The 18,961-nt window shown below is 53.4% G+C and overlaps 9 protein-coding genes across 9 annotated transcripts; 3 read left to right on the plus strand and 6 right to left on the minus strand.

Annotated features, from left to right (window-relative positions):
- Positions 1 to 649: 649 nt before the first annotated feature.
- On the plus strand, positions 650 to 1,910 carry ACET3X_006569 (uncharacterized protein; the record flags this gene model as incomplete). Its single annotated transcript, XM_069452714.1, has 3 exons — positions 650 to 1,236; positions 1,291 to 1,419; positions 1,494 to 1,910. The coding sequence occupies exons 1-3, from the start codon at positions 1,138 to 1,140 to the stop codon at positions 1,908 to 1,910; spliced, it is 645 nt and encodes a 214-aa protein (XP_069305337.1). The 5' UTR covers positions 650 to 1,137.
- A 167-nt stretch (positions 1,911 to 2,077) lies between these two features.
- ACET3X_006570 (uncharacterized protein) lies at positions 2,078 to 2,870 on the minus strand (the record flags this gene model as incomplete). Its single annotated transcript, XM_069452715.1, has 2 exons — positions 2,078 to 2,688; positions 2,741 to 2,870. The coding sequence occupies 2 exons, from the start codon at positions 2,868 to 2,870 to the stop codon at positions 2,078 to 2,080; spliced, it is 741 nt and encodes a 246-aa protein (XP_069305338.1).
- Positions 2,871 to 3,376: 506 nt separating this feature from the next.
- ACET3X_006571 (uncharacterized protein) lies at positions 3,377 to 6,391 on the plus strand (the record flags this gene model as incomplete). The annotated part of the gene is made up of 3 exons (XM_069452716.1): positions 3,377 to 3,467; positions 3,524 to 6,153; positions 6,212 to 6,391. 3 exons carry the CDS (start codon positions 3,377 to 3,379, stop codon positions 6,389 to 6,391), a joined length of 2,901 nt encoding a protein of 966 aa, XP_069305339.1.
- Positions 6,392 to 6,662: 271 nt separating this feature from the next.
- On the minus strand, positions 6,663 to 8,719 carry ACET3X_006572 (uncharacterized protein; the record flags this gene model as incomplete). Its single annotated transcript, XM_069452717.1, has 2 exons — positions 6,663 to 8,378; positions 8,435 to 8,719. The coding sequence occupies 2 exons, from the start codon at positions 8,717 to 8,719 to the stop codon at positions 6,663 to 6,665; spliced, it is 2,001 nt and encodes a 666-aa protein (XP_069305340.1).
- Positions 8,720 to 9,009: 290 nt separating this feature from the next.
- Positions 9,010 to 11,241, minus strand: ACET3X_006573 (uncharacterized protein). Its single transcript, XM_069452718.1, has 4 exons — positions 11,099 to 11,241; positions 10,739 to 11,045; positions 10,226 to 10,689; positions 9,010 to 10,176 (listed from the first exon to the last, which is right to left on the minus strand). Exons 1-4 carry the CDS (start codon positions 11,130 to 11,132, stop codon positions 9,068 to 9,070), a joined length of 1,914 nt encoding a protein of 637 aa, XP_069305341.1. The 5' UTR covers positions 11,133 to 11,241; the 3' UTR covers positions 9,010 to 9,067.
- A 683-nt stretch (positions 11,242 to 11,924) lies between these two features.
- Positions 11,925 to 13,235, minus strand: ACET3X_006574 (uncharacterized protein). Its single transcript, XM_069452719.1, has 4 exons — positions 13,043 to 13,235; positions 12,787 to 12,970; positions 12,505 to 12,601; positions 11,925 to 12,451 (listed from the first exon to the last, which is right to left on the minus strand). The coding sequence occupies exons 1-4, from the start codon at positions 13,145 to 13,147 to the stop codon at positions 12,337 to 12,339; spliced, it is 501 nt and encodes a 166-aa protein (XP_069305342.1). The 5' UTR covers positions 13,148 to 13,235; the 3' UTR covers positions 11,925 to 12,336.
- A 222-nt stretch (positions 13,236 to 13,457) lies between these two features.
- ACET3X_006575 (uncharacterized protein) lies at positions 13,458 to 14,133 on the plus strand (the record flags this gene model as incomplete). Its single annotated transcript, XM_069452720.1, has 3 exons — positions 13,458 to 13,609; positions 13,675 to 13,991; positions 14,081 to 14,133. The coding sequence occupies 3 exons, from the start codon at positions 13,458 to 13,460 to the stop codon at positions 14,131 to 14,133; spliced, it is 522 nt and encodes a 173-aa protein (XP_069305343.1).
- A 116-nt stretch (positions 14,134 to 14,249) lies between these two features.
- ACET3X_006576 (uncharacterized protein) lies at positions 14,250 to 16,386 on the minus strand (the record flags this gene model as incomplete). Its single annotated transcript, XM_069452721.1, has 4 exons — positions 14,250 to 14,355; positions 14,405 to 15,679; positions 15,724 to 16,184; positions 16,231 to 16,386. The coding sequence occupies 4 exons, from the start codon at positions 16,384 to 16,386 to the stop codon at positions 14,250 to 14,252; spliced, it is 1,998 nt and encodes a 665-aa protein (XP_069305344.1).
- Positions 16,387 to 16,971: 585 nt separating this feature from the next.
- On the minus strand, positions 16,972 to 17,946 carry ACET3X_006577 (uncharacterized protein; the record flags this gene model as incomplete). Its single annotated transcript, XM_069452722.1, has 2 exons — positions 16,972 to 17,787; positions 17,836 to 17,946. 2 exons carry the CDS (start codon positions 17,944 to 17,946, stop codon positions 16,972 to 16,974), a joined length of 927 nt encoding a protein of 308 aa, XP_069305345.1.
- Positions 17,947 to 18,961: the final 1,015 nt, after the last annotated feature.

The following is an 18,961-nucleotide window of genomic DNA, read 5'->3' on the forward strand; positions in this document are numbered from 1 at the left end:
TTGGGCGTTTTCAGCGTTGGTTGCAGGAATATGACCTCACAGGACGCCATATTGCGAAACATGTGGGGAACACGGTGGAAGTGTAGAGTATGGCAGTGAAGCTGTTACCGGGCATCTAATTCGGCGTCTGGTGGCATTATACCACAACGTTTACTGTGTTTTATCATTTTTGCCGCTTTTGGGTTAGAGAAGCCAGTTTTCCACGGTACTGAATACATTCTAACCTTGTCATGAGCAAGTCTTCATTGTGCAGCGTCTTGTGCCGTGAAGTTGTCCTCAACCTGTTTAAAGTTTGATCTACTGATACCTTAATATACAGGAAGAAGGAAAAAAGGCTTATGCGGCAGCGGCGGCGGCGACGGGTTTGGCGGTAGCGCACGTGCTCGAGTTGGTCCGACACATGGACTAGAAGACATGTGTTTCGACACTGGAGAATGAACCTCACCGACTGTTGCATCCTAGCTCACGCACAGCTTCCAAAGCGATACATGCTACAGCCACATTTTTAGCAGTCGACGACGTCGCGGAGTGAGATCCGCCACATCCGGCCAGGGCTGCAAGGAACAAGCTTTCCAGCCCTGCAGGGCACGGGGTCGCGCTCCACTCCTCCACTCGTATCCACGCGTCCCTTGCATACATCATCCCGACCTCCCCAACCTCGAATCCCCGAGTTAGCCCAGCCACAATCGTTGTCACTTTCCTTTTGATCAGATTTTATCCTTTTGCGTCACTCATTTACCGAATCTTTGTCTGCATAAGTTTCTATTGATTTTCCATCAAGCCACTTCCTTGCATATATACAGGTCCAAGTTCAGCCACCTTCCATTAGCCGCCCTTTCCATCCAATCCGTCTTGAAACCCAACGCACCCACGCCTTACACGTCTGAAACAAGACCCGTTGCCAACTCTCTCCATACGCGACACATCTCCCTCTCGGGAAGCTAGTCGACCGAAGGAACGAACGACGTAGAAGTGGCGCAGCCTATCCATTAACCGCTCATATCGACCATATTATCTCCCTGGATTACGGCACGTCCTGTGCTTATACCAGTCGATCGTTCCTCGTACATTTGCACATATACATTCACAACTCGCCTTTCCACGGGTTGGAAATACACATTCACCACATTCGCAGCCATGCCTTCGTTATCACTAACAAAGAGATACTACTGTGTTGACGATTTTACCGGAGGAAGGCAGTGCTATGAAGGCGAAGATGGCTTTTGGTACACAGATGTATGTCTACCTTTCACATGCTACACACAAGAGGCCGAACTAACGATGCAACAGAAAGGCATAATCGTCAAATGGATAATACTCGCATCGTTCTTTGCCATATTCTTCGGTTGGTTAGTAGGAGGGCGTATCCACGCAAAGCAAAGGCTAAGAAAGGGCCTCCCGTTGCTGGGATACCATCGCGTACGTCTACCCCCCCTCTCTCTCTCTCCCCTCCAGCATCCATGTTAGCAAAATACTAACAAAGACTGCAACAGTTTCTGGTATCCTACTCTGAACGTCGCCGCCATGGCCAAGTCCCCCAGAACCACTTCACCTTTTACCAAACACAAAATCCCTACGCACCCAACCCACCGTACACACAGAGACAGGACGGCACATGGGCGGAACCCCCGCCGCTGTACCAGAACACGGATGCGCCACCACAATACTTTGCGCCGCCGCCTCCCGGCGCCACCAAGGCGAATCCTAACCAAGGGGCCCAGGCCATGGAGATGCCGTTGTACGGTGGTGCACCACCACCACCACCACAACCACAAGGAGTACCTCAGCAAACAGGGCCTCAGCAGAGCGGTGTTATAGGTGCAGATGTAGAACAGGGTCAGACACAGGAGCTGCCGCCTCGGCCGGCAAAGGCGAAGATTATGGGTGTATTGGATCGCTTTAGACGGTAGACATAATGCACAAGAAGATGTTGTGAGCACCTGGGAAGAATACGTGACTGGATCACGTTTTGTTGCATTCATGTATTAACAAGCCGTTGTTGAACCATAACTATAATAATCATCTGACGACTAACCCAGACGTAATACTCATTCATTCATTCAAATCATTGGTCCAATCAGTCAATGTCCATGGCATCGCCGTCTCCGTCTGCAGGTATTGCCATGGGTTGGGGTATCGCATCCATCATCCTGTCATCCCTAGGTATAAGACTACAGCTGCTGTAGTAGTTGTTCCTTGCCAAATCAACGTTTTCAGGTTCCGTCAGTGGGTTGACCTGCTTATCCCTGATGCGCTGTCTTGCCTCTACAATGGCCTTGCGCACGTTGTCCTGCGCCTCGGGCACAGTCAGACTCGAAGGTACGTTGTACAGGACCAGCTGGTTCTTGTCTGTGGGCTTGGGCTCCGGGCCCTGTAAGATGTGCTTGGGTATCTTGGAGAGATGCTTTTCAATGTCGGAGAGGAAAATGGGATTCTCTTCGTCGGACTCGATGTCGGAGAGCTCGGCGCTCAGGTCGGAGATGTAGACCCTATGGGGGGTGTCTTCTACCTGCATGCCCGTGTCTTCTTCTGGGGCGCAGGTGAAGCGTGGCTTGCGAGGCTGTTTCCGCCGAGAGGAGACAAAGGCTAGGGGGTCGCCGTAGGAGGCGGGCGATTGAGATGCGCGTGAGGGTGCGGCATCTGTTGAGCCTGGGACAGGGATGTAGAGACGTGTGCCATTGTTGTCTACTGAGTGATGGTTAGCAATGGGTAAGTCAAGGGTGTATGGGGTTGGGCATACCTAGGTTCAGCAGATCAAACCGCTTACTCAGCCGCTGCTCGTTCTCCAGGGAACTGTCTGCGGCTCTCTTGGTGCCATGGGGCGCATTCTGTTGCGCGTAGAGAGGCGGGTTGCTAGCGACTTGCGCCATGCATCGCAGATTTGGGGGTGAATCTGTTTCACGGGCGCGTTGGGAAGAGGATGTCGTGTGAGCCGGAGACAGCCGATTGGTAGCGTGGTGTGACTTATATGGCGATAGTGCTACAGTGAGGGTAGTGCGATCGGGGCATGGTGCTGGCGGGGGTTGTTATACTGGACGTGCCGTCTGGGCGCGCAGTTGCGTGAAGCTTCCAGAAGAGCTGAGGCCGCCGCCCGCCTGTCGGTCCTGCGAAGCTCCAACGCCGGTGCAGTCAGCCCCGCCGCACTGGGCTGCAGCTCGGCGCCCGCACCCACATGTTTTCGTGAATGCTGCCACCACTGATTAGAGCCCCTCTGAGTCACCAAAGGGTTAGACCTCGCAGTCAACCACGGCCAACTCCTCTCCGCCACCCACGGCACAGAGGCCCGCTGCCATCCTCGCTCCTCCACACCACGCTCTTCACCCGCACACGACCTCTGTCGCTGCCCCTCCACGACGCCAACGCGCAGGCCGCAAACATGTCGCTCGTAGACGAGAAGCACGAGTGGAACGCCCTCCGCGTGCGCCAGACGTTCCTCGACTACTTCAAGCAGCGCGGACACACATTTGGTGCGCTTCCCCCCGTCACGCTCCACACGCACCTCAATTGACAACAACACCCGCAGTGCCTTCCTCCTCCGTCGTCCCCCTCTCCGACCCCACCCTTCTCTTCACCAATGCGGGCATGAACCAGTACAAGGCCATCTTCCAAGGCACCATCGACCCCTCGTCCGACTTTGCACAGCTCAAGCGCGCCGCCAACTCGCAAAAGTGCATCCGCGCCGGTGGCAAGCACAATGACCTCGACGATGTCGGCAAGGACAGCTACCATCACACCTTCTTCGAGATGCTGGGCAACTGGAGTTTCGGCGACTACTTCAAGACCGAGGCGGTAGGCTTCACCTGGGAGCTCCTCACAAAAGTCTACGGCATAGATCCCAAACGGCTGTACGTTACCTACTTTGAGGGCACAGACGAGCTGGAGCCAGATCTGGAAGCCAAGGAGCTGTGGAAGAGCGTGGGCGTGCCAGAAGATCACATTCTGCCGGGAGACATGAAGGACAACTTCTGGGAGATGGGTGACCAGGGGCCTTGCGGGCCCTGCTCAGAGGTGCACTACGATCTGAGAGAGCCCGTCAACGGAGAGTACAGGAACGCTGCCTCGCTTGTCAACATGGACGACCCCGAGGTCATCGAAATCTGGAACAACGTCTTCATGCAGTACAACCGCGAACCCGACCGATCACTACGACCGCTACCGAACAAGCACATCGACACGGGTATGGGCTACGAGCGATTGGTTTCGGTGCTGCAGCACAAAAAGTCAAACTACGACACCGACGTCTTCACACCGCTGTTCAAGAGGATACAAGAAATCACTGGAGCGCGCGAGTACAGGGGACAATTTGGCGAACAGGACCCCGATGGTATCGATACCGCATATCGAGTCGTCGCTGATCACGTTCGCATGATGAGCTTCGCCATTGCCGACGGTGGTGTGCCCAACAATGTCGGCCGAGGCTACGTCGTCCGCCGAGTGCTGCGACGAGGCGCACGATATGCGCGCAAATACTTCGAGACGGAGATTGGTGACTTCTTCTCCAAGATTGTGCCCACATTGGTCGACCAAATGGGCGACATGTTCCCAGAGATCAAGAAGAAGCAACAGGACATCATGGAGATTCTGGACGAGGAAGAAAAGGCTTTCGCCAAGTCGCTAGATCGTGGCGAGGTCATTTTCGAAAAGTACGCGCAAAAGGCCAAGGCCAAGGGCTCAGATGATTTGCCTGGAGATGATGTCTGGCGGTTGTACGACACGTACGGTTTCCCCGTTGATCTGACAAAGCTCATGGCTGAAGAGCGAGGCTTGAAGATCAAGGATGAAGAGGTCGAGGCCGCACAAGAAAGAGCCCGCGAAGCTAGCAAGGGCGACAAGAAGGCCGGCGCGGTAGTTGTCAAGTTTGACGTCCACGACCTTGGTGCGCTGGAAAACATGCCCGAAGTCCCCAAGACCGACGACTCCGCCAAGTTTGGTCGCGAGAACATCACCGCCACCATCAAGGCGATATACCACAACAAGAAGTTCCTCAAGAGCACAACAGAAGTACCAGAGGGCGAGCAATTCGGTGTCTTGCTTGACAAGACAAACTTCTACGCCGAACAGGGTGGCCAGGAATTCGACACCGGAAGGTTGCTAGTAGACGGCGAGGCTGAGATCAGTATCGAGAACGTCCAGGTTTACGCCGGCTACGTACTACACACTGGTTACATCAAGTACGGTGAGCTGAGCGTGGGCAGCGAGGTCATTGCGGAATTCGACGAACTCCGAAGACATCCCATCCGTAACAACCACACCGGTACTCACGTTCTCAACTATGCTCTTCGAGAAGTCCTCGGTAACGAGGTCGACCAAAAGGGTTCGCTCGTCGCGCCGGAGAAGCTGCGCTTTGACTTCTCACACAAGGCTGGTCTGTCAGACGCGGAACTAGACAAGGTTGAGAAGATCTCATCCGAGTACATCAAGCGGGACTCGCAAGTATACGCCAAGGAGGTGCCTCTCGCATCCGCAAAGGAAATCCGTGGTGTCCGTGCCGTCTTCGGTGAGACATACCCCGACCCAGTGCGCGTCGTCTCGGTCGGAGTACCAGTCGAAGAGCTCCTCCAGGATGTCAAGAACGAGAAGTGGGAAAAGCTCTCCATCGAATTCTGCGGTGGTACACACGTCCTCAAGACTGGCGAAATCAAGGAACTCGTCATTCTCGAGGAATCTGGTATCGCCAAGGGCATTCGCCGCATTGTCGCTGTAACAGGCCAAGAGGCCTACAACGTACAGCGCATCGCCCGTGAATTCCAAGAGCGCGTGCAGAATATGGGCAAGATGGCTTTTGGACCTCAAAAAGAAGCCGAAGCCAAGAAAATCGGCGTCGATCTCAACAACCTCACCGTCTCTGCCATTGCGAAGAGCAAACTCCGGGAGGAATTTGCAAAGATTCAGAAGAGCATTCTCGACGAGCAAAAGGCTGCTGCCAAGGCCGATAACAAGCGCGTGCTTGATGAGGTGACCAAGTTCTTCGAAGACGATAGCAAGAAATTCATGGTCAAGAAGTTGGAGTGGTCGAGTAATGTCAACAAGGCCATCAGCGAGGCTATCAAGACTATTTCTGGGCCCAAGAGTGCACTCAAGGATCGGTCGTTGTACCTCTTCTCCGCCTCGCCTGAGGAGGGCAAGGTTGTGCATGGGTGTTATGTGAGCGAGGTATGTTCTTCAGTCAAACTCTGACTCTCTCAGCAGCAGTGCTAACGTTTCCATGTAGCCTTTCAAGAACGCCGGTGCAGATGGGCCCAAGTGGGCTGCTGCTGTTACTCCGATTATCGGTGGCAAGGCAGGTGGAAAGCCGGGCGCTCCTACTGCCATTGGCCAGGGCACGAATGCGGATAAGGTTGACCAAGGTGTTGAGGAGGCAACCAAGTGGATCGAGAATCTCAAGCTCTGAGATGTAAGCATGTACGATCCAGTCTCGGTATATGAGACGAACCAGGTGAAGTTTAAATACGCAAAGCCTAATGCACGCGCATGAAATGTATTGCCATGTTCAAACGAAACTCTTGTCATGATTCACGTAGATTCAATGGTATGGTTGCTGTGATTCCAGTCATCAACCCGTTGCATATGAAAACACACCCTAATTTGAACTCTAATAACAATATTTCTATAACAAGCGACAAAGGGTTTGCAACTCGTCTAAGAGATACACACTGCACCCCTCAGCCTCTCCAAACCAAGAACAAATACCAACTCCCGCCAAGAGCAATCACGGTCCACAGACTCGTTCTCAACTCCCACCAGAACAACCCCAATCCCTTTCTCCGTTTCCTTGGCTTCCTAGCAACCTTGGTGCTCACACCATAGACCCTGACCTTCTTATCCCTATCATGATCATCGTCATCGTAGTCCTTGGCAGGATCGTAGCCTGCATGTTGTACCAACGGGAGATTGTATCTAGACTGTTGACCTTGTTGTTGCTGGATGTTGCGCGTTTGCGTTGTTGTACGGACAGATAGGTTTCCCATGCGTTCAGAAGACGTCGAGGAATTTGAAGAGTGGGATTCCTTTTCCGCTGCTGTAGTAGCAGAAGACGCGGATGTATTTGTTGTAGGCAGAAGAGGGCTCTCGGTCGTCATGTCTGCTTCGCTAGAGGAGACGAGACCGAGAGTAACGAGAGCCGCGCGAAGTATCAGGGCCGCCAACGTAAGACCAAATAACGCTCCGTATTTGAGAAACGTGCCGATTTGATCTGGTAGTAGGCATAGCTTTGTTTGGATTGTCTTGCTCGCGTCGCCGTTCTTGGGGTTGCCGTGTACGTCGACGGGGTTCCACAAACTGACGAGTTGTACACCAGGGAGTCTGACGCCCATGGCCCAGCTAGTGCTCTTGACAGTGATTTCTCGTATGCCGCCACCGGCACTAGCATATGCTTTGTGGAGAACCTCGCAGTAATCGTGGTCGTCGCCTGAGAAGGCATACCGTATATCTCCTACTTTCTCGGCTATTTCGGCAGTGATCTCGCGGTCGAGCACGTTTTGGTATTGGTATCCGCCGCGTACGGAGATGGCGTTGCGGTCATCGTGTTCGAGGGGTGGTTGACCGGTTGGTGGAGGGGTCGGGGGCCAGTGTTCGCGGAGAGGTCCGCAGGGTGTACCTGGAGCGCGGTAGAGGGGAACGTGAGTAAGGAGTATTGTAGGGAACTCGGTTATGTCGTCGTTGGCGTGGGGGAGTTCGGATGTCGCTAGGTCTTTCCCCTCAATCGCATGGTGAGGCATGCCAGGGTAGGGCCTGAGGCCTTGCTGGGCGCGCAGCTCGCGCTGTATCAGACGCCTCTTACGCTTCTTTGCATCTTCAAGGAAGTCTTTCGTAGGTCGCCATAGCTTCTCCACTTGTTCTGGTGATTCTTGGCCGAGTGCGCTTAAGGACACGCTGTCGATTGAGACGAAAGTGTGATTTGCAATGATGTCGATCCTGCTTCCGTCGCCAAAGTAGGCATTGAACCTGTCTCGGACGCCCTCTTGCACTCCTCTGGCAAACCCTAGGTCATGGTTACCAGGTAAACTGCTTATGAGCTTTCTCCCAGGCTGTCCAGGTCTTGGCTGCATGCCTCCATCACCCCAGTGCTTGAAAAATATGTCCCCAAATCTTCTGTACTCGCTCATCCAGAAGTCGTCGCCATACTTGTGATACTGCTTCTCGGGTGAAGTAGTTGTACGCGTAGACCACTCGCGGCCACCATCAAATAGGTCACCGAGGAAGAATACAGTGTCGGGGTATAGGATAGTCTGGAAGCGAGAGTAGGTGCGGCGAAGGTAGAGATCGGTGTACTTGTACGCAAGCGGGTTGAGAGGCCACGGGCGACCTGGATACGTATGCGGATCTATGAGTTGCGGGTCGGCGACGAAGATGAGTCTGTGAGGGTTTGCGCCGGCTTCCTAGACACGTAGTCAGTCTTGCGTACTTGCGCAGATATTTGGCGCTATATTCGTACCCAGTTCTCCCAATTGTCCCAGTTGCAGCTCTCCACGGCGCTGTTGAAGACACCTCTTTCGCCCCAGTACAGAACCACCCACCACAGCAGTACCAACGCATTCACAAGCGTGAAGAGCCGCTTAAAACTCCAACTTCCACTTCGCAGCTCATTTCTCTTCTCCTGCACAGCAGGCCGTATGCGATATAGGAAGAAGGCGCGCACCAGCCGCCATGCTTGGTGGGTTAAGCTCTCCGGTTCTGAGTATGCGCCGACGGGAACGCCATACTCGTCGTAGGTTGTCATTGTTTATGAAAGGAATGCAAGAGCTGCCGGCGCAGCATTTTGAAAATGAGTCCACGTTCAAGGAAACGTTACGCAGTCGTGAGCATGTCGCCTGCGTAATGCTCAAAAGGGGAACTAGATGCGTCGTGTTAACGGTCTGGGGAAAATGCGGCCAGGGTCCTTTTGGCGAGGCTGATCTGCCGCCACGAGGGACCCGATGCGGGCGTCTGCAGTGCAACTCTGCGCCTCACCAACACACATGATGCTGCACATGTCCGGAGGACGTCATCTGAATGATTTTCAGAAACATATGCAAGTGATATCATTTAGAACATGCTAAAAGTACAAACAACATTTTTCCCTTCCTCTCTAGTACTCAAGCGTCACCTCTTGACCCTTGACCCGGCCAATAACGATTTCAGGCGCGTACTTTGGAATAACTTCATCGTCGTGCAGCATCTCAAACTCCTCCGACGCATCCTTGCCCATATGGCTAAAGAGCGCCTGAGGACCTCCTGGGTGCTCATCTGTCCAGTTGGTAACGTCCATGACGATACCCTTTACGGCAATCCATAGATCGTCCTTCTTGTTGTGCTTCGCAACCTCCTCGAGCGAGAATTCCTTGTCTGGAACGCTGAACTTCTTGGGTGCGCTGGGCTTGGTAACCTTGCCGGGGTCGTTTGAGTCGGCGTCGGAAGACATTACCGGAGCAGCAGATTCCTGCTTTTGGTGCTGAACGGGGTCCGACGAGCTGGCGACGGCTTGAGCATTTCCACTGACACCGTTGCCCCACTCGACGGATACCTTACCCGGTTGTGATGGGTCGATGTGTAGCGAAATCTGACCAAGACGGTTTACAGCGGCACCGCCAGTCTTGTTGAGCGCTTGTTGGAAGAGGTACTTGGAAGCAGACTCTCCTGCCACACGACCGTAGACAACGCAGCCAAGGAGCGATGAGCCACCAAGACGGTTGGCACCATGGACACCACCAGCAAGCTCACCACAGACGTACAGACCGTCGAATGGCTTGCCCTCGGAGTTCAAGCACTGTGCTTGGTCGTTGATCTCAATACCACCCATGGTGAAATGGAGGACAGGCTCCATTTGCGCAACATGGAAGGTGTCGCTGATGTCAAAGGGAAGGTTGTGGAAGTACTTCTTGTTCCACTCGTCCTTTTTCTCGCCCTTTGCGATTGCATTGTAGCTTTGGAACTCGGCTTGGAGGTCCTTGTCGCTGACACCAATCTCCTTGGCGAGCTCTGCACCAGTCATCTTCTTCATCAGGCCACGGCCAGAGTAATGTCTTGTGTGGAAATCGAGGATGTTGGATGCTTTCGAGTTGAGGACGAGGCGGATGGGCCAGTTGCCCTTTTCCTTCTCGCCCCACATCATGCCGGAGACGTAATCGCGGTGACCGAGGTCGTCGCAGAAGCGCTTGCCCTTGCTGTTGAGAAGGATACCACCCTCACCACGGAGAGCTGGGAAACTGTTAGCATGCGACAACAAACTTGGTGGTGGTGCACAAACCTTCAGCGGCCAAGAACTTGGTCTTCGCCGTAGGGTCCTTGGGGTCTACCAGACCAGTAGGATGGACCTGGACCTTGTCCATGTCGATACCATTGGCACCAATCTTCATCAGCATCTTGTGTCCGTCACCAGTGGCGTGAGCACCGTTGGTAGTGGAGAGGTCGTAGGTGTCTGGCCTCCACTTCTTGAGGAGAGAGTCCTCTGTGAAGTCGGCGGCGTAACCACCAGTGGCCAGGATGACGGGGCCCTCGAGTGTTGTCTCCTCGCCGTTGAATGTGTAGGTGACACCGGTAGCACGGTTGCCCTCGGTGTTGACCTTGGTGACCTTGGCCTTCTTGACGAGCTGGACGCGCTCGGGCTCCTGCTCGGCCAACTCTTCGAATCGCTGCATCAGAGCGTATGTGATGGCCATGCCGGGGAACTTGGCGTCATGGCCGCGGTGGGTACGAGGCTGGGAGTGACCACTGCCAAAGTCAGTACATGTGCCAGATGCGGGAATAACGTCAAACGTACCCCAAGCGGGAAACGAGAGTCAGGTCGAGGTTGAAAACGTCCATCAGCCACTCGACGGCAGCAGCAGACTTGTAGGTCAGAACCTTGATCAGGTCTGGCCGCGCCTTGTCTCGCGCAGACTTGAGTGTGTCATCGTAGAACTGCTTGACGCTGTCGCCAATCTTCGCATCTACTTGTGTCCTGGTAAGGGCACCGTTGATTCCAGATGTGGCCTTTGTGGAGTTGCCTCCCATGAAGTTGTTCTTGTCCAGAAGAACGACATTTCCACCAGCAAGGTAGATGGTGTGAGCAGCGCTCAAGCCGGACACTGCCGCTGTGGTTAGCTTTGCGCGTGACGGCACATGGTGGAGTGATGCTTACAGCCAGCGCCAACAACAATAACTCTCTCGGGCATGGTGATGAATGCAGGCGAAGAGGGAATGAAAGTAAAAGACGGGGTATGGGGAGAGAGCAGATGTGAGCGAAAAGTCTGGGGATCGGCTTCTGCTTTGTATGGATGCAACAACGGACGGGATGCTCGGCTCGCAGCTAGCACTTGAATCGTCGCAACTTGTGCCTCGGAAGTGGAGAATGCACTAACCCGCACCCAGCTATCCCCGGGCGGGCCCAATCATGTGGCGGCTGTTTGTACGCCAGAGACGTGCGGTTCACCTAGACGAGCCTGGATTGCGCTGCTGATGGTAATATCCAGCAACTGCTCAGCCGTCGCATGTGAAGGCGCGCTCGTCCCTGTCACCGTACACATGACGCTGGTGTGCGAGGTGTGGTTGGCCCCAGGCGCAGCGCTGACCTCTACTTCGGACGGGACGCCGAGGAGCTGGGGCTTGGAGAAGCTGGGGCAAGTCACGCGTGGGAACGCGCACCTCGCCGTTGGCATGTGAAGGGTTAGAGTACATGTGATGCTAAGCCCAACTAGCCACAACCATGACTCTGGAACATCGTCGACGCAATGCATCCGCCGTTTGTCCTTCTCAGAGTTGAATTGTTACGATGTTCGTTGATGCTTCAGCGTCACGATGCTCGTAATGGCAAATCCTTCCGCACAGGCATCAAAGCCCGATCGGTGTTTGCCCGCACGAGCGCAACACTTAGCGGGCGATATTGCCGTCTTCGGAATTGCATCAAGTCTATGAACTCATATCGGACTATCACCTTATACCGACTTTTCAAGTAGCTCCCACGTCGAGGTATTAAACTTCCATTCAAGATCAATGCTGCGTTATTTCAAGTTCTTTCCTATGCGTACAAAGCATCTCGGGGTAGCTGTTGCCGATGCCGCAAGACCTGTCTCGGTGCCTTCTCGCGCGAGGTCGACCCCGGGCACCGAACAGAACTCCAACGTGTCAACAATATATTGCCAGCTACCTGTTTCCTCCAAATCTGGGGTCTCCAGAGCCAAGCCTACGAAAACAGCGGGTCCGATCCGTCGGCACTGCTAGATCCTAGGCCCGGATGTCGCAAGACATGCAAGTGCGTAGCTCCGACCGAGGGCAGGCAAGACACTACATTGAACCAATTTGTCTGCCCACTTCCTGACCTTGTGCTACTCTTCAGTCCTCTGAACAGCCTCATGCCAGACGTATTCCGTTGCCGGCCCCTCAGTGACAGGCGACCGACTTGGTGGACGAAGACTGGCTGAACATCAGATATCCGACGAATGCACCTACTGCGACAGCAAGCATAATCCAGCCGTTGTACGTCATGAACAGCAGCCTATGCACGTCAGCCACAGCTCCCGACCCAACACTCATCCATGAAGCACTTACATGATGAAGAACGAGTAAAAGACCTGCACAGCATACAAGATGGCCTTGATGATCTTCATCTGCTGCTCGGCACTACGCCCAACGCCTCCGTTTCTCCCTGGGCCAAGTAATGAGCTAGATTCATCTGCGTCGTCTTTGTACGCGTAAATGTACTCAGCGAGTGTTCCTCAAGGTGGTGATTGAAGTGAAGAAAAGAGACCTCCCTAATCTCCTACTTCCACGCCTGCCTCTTAGAGTCCTTCCACTACCCCTGTGATGTCTGTATAGAAGAGGTAAACTCACCTCTGGGTCCCTCCATGACGCCTTTTGAGTACGCCTCATAGCGCCTCGACATCTCCCGGACAGCTTCGTATCCGGCCGTGAGCAGGACTACGGCGAGTAGTGAGAAGACGAGTGAGCCGGTGCCCGAGATATGCCACGAAGGGAAGACAATGCAGAGGTCGGTCGTGTCCCAGGTAAACAGCATCTATCACGTCACCCAACAGTCAGCGCACTTGCATTCGAGCATCGACACAAGGGAGTAAGGATGTAGTCGTACGTTCATGTTGCACCTGGGCCCGTCGCCGCCCATGCCGGGCATGTCGTGGCCCATGTGGCCGCCGTGGTCCATATGGCCGCCGTGATCCATGTGCGAGTGGTCCATCTTTCTGCTATAATTTGCTGTTGGAACTGGTTGAGACGGTTTGCTGCTGGAGAGGGACGGAGATATGGACGCTGGGCTTGCGTCTCAAGATAGGCGGGTCTAAGAGACACATGTGATGGCACGCGTCGCACCAGCGATCGACGCATGCACGCACGAGCCGCGGCTACGCGGGGGCGAGAAGCTCCCCACTTGTGTTTGGACCCTTGGTTGATTACATCGATGACTTTGTACATTCTAAAGCACGTCTGGCGAACTTATTGCGTTGACCTCAAAAAGTGACGCTTGAACATCTTGTGCGCGACACATCACCATGAGCACAATGCAGTCGTTACGACCAGCCGTCAGACTTGCGCAGAGCGCTTCGCGATCGCTATCGCGTACTCCCGCAGCACTCTTACAACGCCACTTCTCGCAGTCGCAATCACATGGGCAACTGGGCCCACCATTGAACATACCAAAATGGTACAGAAACGAACTCTCAACCCTTCTGTCCAATACGAAGCAACAAGGCTAACCCACCAACCCAGGGTCTCCGAAAATTCCCACATGCTCCAACCCCCAATCAACAACTACTGCGTCTACTCCGACCCCGTAACCGTCATGATAGTTGGCGGCCCCAACGAGCGAACCGACTACCACATCAACGAGACTGCAGAATGGTTCTACCAACACAAAGGCTCCATGCTCCTCAAAGTGGTCGATACTTCGTTACCACCGGGTCAGCAATTCAAAGACATACACATCAACGAAGGAGACATGTTCCTGCTGCCCCCAAATACTCCGCATAACCCTGTGCGTTTCAAGGATACGGTGGGTGTGGTGCTGGAGCAAAAGAGGCCAGAGGGTAGTTTGGATAGGCTGAGGTGGTATTGTCAAAATTGTGGGGATAAGGTATACGAAGCAGCATTCCATTGTACGGACCTCGGCACGCAGATCAAGGACGCGGTGAATTCTTTCAAGGCGGATACGGAGAAGAGAACATGTAAGAGCTGTGGGACACTGTGTGATACTGCGCCACAGCCAAAGAAGGCCTGAAAACATAATACTGGACGGAGAGTATGTACCATATGTACGATAATGCAATGGGGATTGGCAGTCTTATCTAGAGGCCTTTCCACATAATCTTCGAAATGTGATCCGTCTTCTTCCGACTGGGTTTTACTAGGCCGAGGTGCCTGAGCTCAGCTAGGGCTCGCTGGAAGAGCGCCCTGTAACCTGTTAGAATGCTCTGCTTGTGATGTTTGACTATAGACTTACATGGTCTTGGGCTCGTTCTCCTCTGATCCATCTCCTGCAATAGCATTGAACGCCGACCACAAATCGGTGACATTGATCAGCGTGCCGGACTCAAGGTACATCTGGTATACAATCGCCGTTGCAGGTTGGGTGGCAGAAAGAGCTGCAGGATTTCCGTCCACTCCACTACAGCAGTCGCATCCCAGATAGTCGTGAGGAGAAGCAAGTGCGCGCTCAATCGCAAAGCGGGGCTTGGGTTGGAAGACTTCTGTGTGTGGTGACTTCAGGTCAAACACAAAGATTTCTGAAAGAAACAACGTTTTTGGGTCGACGAATGAAGAGGTAAAGTACGCTTCGAGCTGGTCGTGGAACTGGGTAACTAGTTCTGAGTACGCCTTGTCTTGCTCCGACAAGGCAGCTTTGTGCTTGCTTAAAAGTACTTTTTGTGCCACAACAGTGGTTCGTACACTATCATTGCGCACATCGTGTTGTGTTCGGAGAGGCGCGTCTGCGTTCTGTAACAAGCTCTCGAGTTTTTCTTGAGCGGAAGCGATATCCAGAGAGAAAAAGTTCCCCTCAAGATCTCGTAGTGATGATAATAAGAGCACCAGTTTGTCGGAGGGGATCTTTTTGATGGACAACATCGTTTCGCGGATTAGTGGAGATCCGGCGAGTTCACTAGCTGCTGCTCGAGTCCAGATAGAGGATAGGCGGACACTGGGTGACATTTGAAGAGACTCCCGAATGTTTGCCAGTACCTTTGCAGCATGACTCAGTGTAGTCATGGCTTGTTGCCCAGACTGCAGATGTTCTGTGATCTGAGCGAATAAGAATTCGTTCTCTTCCAGTATTCGTCGTACATCTTGTGCTTGTCCATTCTCTAACATGCTTTCCACCCAACGACGGAAAGAGGGCAAAGTTCGGGCAGCCTCGAACGCGTCGGCTGACACATTTTTGAAGGTAATATCATTCTTGAGAAAGACACTGGGCACGCTAGCGTAGAAGTGCGACATATAGGCGTACTTTAGCCCATCACAGAAATCTTGCGTATTCTGGACATGATCCTTTTGCCGATCCAGCATACGGCTGCAGAGATTGGCACCGACGTGAAGTCGAGCATCTGTGCTAGCGATACTTGCGCGGAATAGCTTCTCGACGATCTCATCGGATTGGGTAACGTCGAACTTCTGACCATCAAGGTAGCGGAGTGAGTTCCCTGCTAGGCGCTCCTCAAAGCTCTCGGCTGAAGTCGCAATGCCGAAGAGTAGCACAAAAGGCAGACGGTCGAGCCATGAGCTATAGAAGTCAGCGTGTGCCATTGTCAAACATAACAAACTTACTGAAGCAGGTCAACTATATCGACGAGCAGTCCAACGTCAAAAGCTTCACTATCCTGTAGAGCAACCACAATGCTAGGGGCGCGATTCTGTCTGTGCCATTCTTGAACATGACCAAGATCGTAGTTGAGCAACTTCGGTCCGTGCTTTGAGGATGTGACGGGCCGACCTATATCATCCTCATCATCGTCTTCCACGCGTGAAGTGACCTTCTTGATGAGCGTTTTTAGGAACGTCTTTAAGTTTGGACATTCGCCAGACGTTAGCACGACATACGCACAGTCTTCATTCCTGATACCGCGTCCCAAACGTTCGAAAAAGGGGCCATGAGACGCAATACTAGGACCTGCAACAATGAGCGCTGTCGGTATGGCGAATTTGAGCTCATCTGGTGATGCACTGGAAGCAGAGACGAAGTTGACAATCTTTTGCTGAGTAGCACTATCAGCGCCCTCCAAAGTACTCTGACCATGTTAGCAGCTGTGTTGGAAATGCGGCAATGCGGCTCACTCGAATGCGCTCCTCTTGTTGTGCCCACAACTCTCGATACGTGGCTAGCCGTTCTGGTAGCTGCGCTTGTGGATCGAATTTGCCGGTGCGCTGTCGCTTTGGCGCTCGCTCTTCTGACTCTGGTGGTTCATATATATAACACTTCTGATGCTCCATCTTCGTTTGTTGTCTAGCGTGATGACTATTCTATCTGGTTGATGTTGTTGAAGTGCAAGGGTTAGGGGAAGGCGCGACGAATCGCGAAGCGCGTGAGCACGGGACTTGGTGATTTGGTCAAAGCTCAGGGCGTGCTTCCTCTTGCGAAGCTGGATACCAGCGCGTCATTGTTGCACAGATGCCGATGTTTTGAAAATTGTAATATCATGGCTTGTTCTCATTTCCCTGGCACGGCATCTCTACTTAGATACTTTTAAGAACCCTTGTTCATCTTTGCACGCGCTCCGCAATTCAATGGTTGGGAGCTATTGCGGCTAAAGCCTCACCTTGGTCTAGTGATAGACTGAATGTTCAGGGCGCGAGGAACCTAGGTACCTCGCTTGGACTAGAGGACTGTGACGGTTGCATCTTTCGGGTGTCACTACCATACTATGGCAGCGACTCTCGGTAGAACAGTCACGGTATCGCACGACCTCTAGACGTACCGATTCGCGCTTCTAGCTACCATAGGCCATTGGGCAAGTAGAACTTGTGCTTGTAGCTTCCGTTACCAATATGTCTTCGGACACTGAAGGCTCGGGTCTCTCAATCGTGGTCCTCTTCAGTAACTCCAGGGCATCCTTCCATTTCTGCGTCAGGGTATTCGTGACCGCAGTAGAGACAGTAACGGTATTCTTCGCGCAGGAATACCAGAAGCTTGTGCAAGCGCTCCGTTACGGGCAAGGCCTCAAACTCTGCTAGCTCTGAATCCTCGTCTTCGAGCTCGTTCTCCAATGTAGTGTAGAATGGCGCAAGGTCTTGACCTTGTGCTATCTTTGAATCATCGTCATCGTCTTCGGCGGCCAATGTGGGCAATCGCGACGAAATGCTGTTGTTCAGCTCTCGGCGCTGTTGCTTGTCGCGCTTGCCCTCCATCCTGCGACGCGCACGGACACGCCAGAGGACGTTGATGTCCTTGAGTGGTTTCTCACTCGGGTCTGTCGCGCCTTCTTCTTCAGCGTGTCTGTCAGACAAGCGCTCGGCCGTTCTCTGCGCATTGTCCAGGTCCCGTTCTGCCTTCTTCTCCTTCTGCTCTTGGCGCAATAACTCGAGATAGTCTCCCTCCTCTTCCTTCGCGCGCTTTGCCAGTCGGTCTGCTTCCTCGAACTGCTTCCTGAACTTGCGCTTCTTCTCCGACTCTAGACCAATGCCCCCTCTGTCCTCTTTGGGATTGACTTGTATAGGCTCTTTGCGCGCGTCTTCGGACTTGCCCAGCGCATCGCCTTGTTTGAATCCGAATTTGGCCATCATTTTGAATCCCTTGTTGGTCTCGGGCAGGGCAGTAGCGAGGGCAGCTTCTCGTGCAGCTTCGGCTTCTTCTTGCTTTTCGGCCTTGGTCTTCTGTCGCGCTCTAGCTTCACCCTGTCAACGTGTTAGTGTAGCAAAACCTGGCAATGCCACCAGACGCACCTCTTTGCGCTTGCGCGCGGCGCGCTGTAGAGAAGTCTCAAACTTTGGTCCCTTTGGCGCATCGTCAAAGACCATATTCATGTAGTCATCTTCCTCGTCTGATTGCGCCATGTTGTGTTGGTGAGTGTTGTGCTAGTTAAAAAAAAAAAGGTGTTGTCGCTCACATCGCCAACCACAACCCGCAGGCTGCCAGGCTGCCCGCAGCGGCAGTGACCCACCTCATGGCGTTGCCTTGGCATATGTCAGGGCAGGCGATCCCCCAGACTCTTCTTTCGACTGCATCTCCTCGCCTAGTCTACCACTACCAACATTTCTCTACCAGCGTCATAGTAACGCATCGAACACATCGGTTCCAAGCATATCTTAGGCCGCCAGAATAGTTGAATCTCCGGCCACGGACCCAGCAGACTCCAACAATTGTCAACGCCACTTACGTTACTCAAAAATACGGGCCCTGCGTGATAGACACCCAAGGATTTGCAAACGGCATGAGCCGCGTATCCCTGGACCGCAGCGCACGATCGTGGGCGAGGAAATCATTCACTGGAACCCCTTGTCGCTCCATGTATGTCAAGTCGTGGAGAGACAGCCGCTTGTTGGGTCCTAGGTCGGTTCGGCCTTATGCAGCTCATCTCGGATCGCGTTCTTCATGTGAAGGAGCGGGGCTCGTAATTCCGTTACCTGATACAATATACTGCTGCTCACCTGCTCCTTTGGAATGCTTCTTCCTCTGCAACAACAAGGTGCGCATCCCAAATTCAGATCGACGACCGACAAGCAATCGCTTGCATTGGTCGCCGCTTCAGGAGCTTTGTCAACTCCTAACCCCAAGAGGAACAGGGCCCGCGCTACCGTCTGGGGTAAGCAATGATCTGTCGCTATTCAGACTAGCCAGGGTTCTTCGATATGATCGTGTGTCGTTCGACTTAACGCTTTTCGCCTTTGGCTGTGGTCGGCACAGCCAATCCCAATAGTTCGACATGGCTAAGCAGCTTGGCGTTGCTTGCTGAACTGGCCACTCACGGCTGTTCGGCGCCATAGGCTACACAGTCTGGCCACTGCTTCAAAGAATTGTTGCGCATGTGCAAGTTGATCCTGCGTTGTTTATGTTGCCTCGGCTTCGTAT

The sequence above is a fragment of the Alternaria dauci genome, chromosome 6 (genome assembly GCF_042100115.1).
Source record: "Alternaria dauci strain A2016 chromosome 6, whole genome shotgun sequence".
NCBI lineage: Eukaryota > Fungi > Ascomycota > Dothideomycetes > Pleosporales > Pleosporaceae > Alternaria > Alternaria dauci.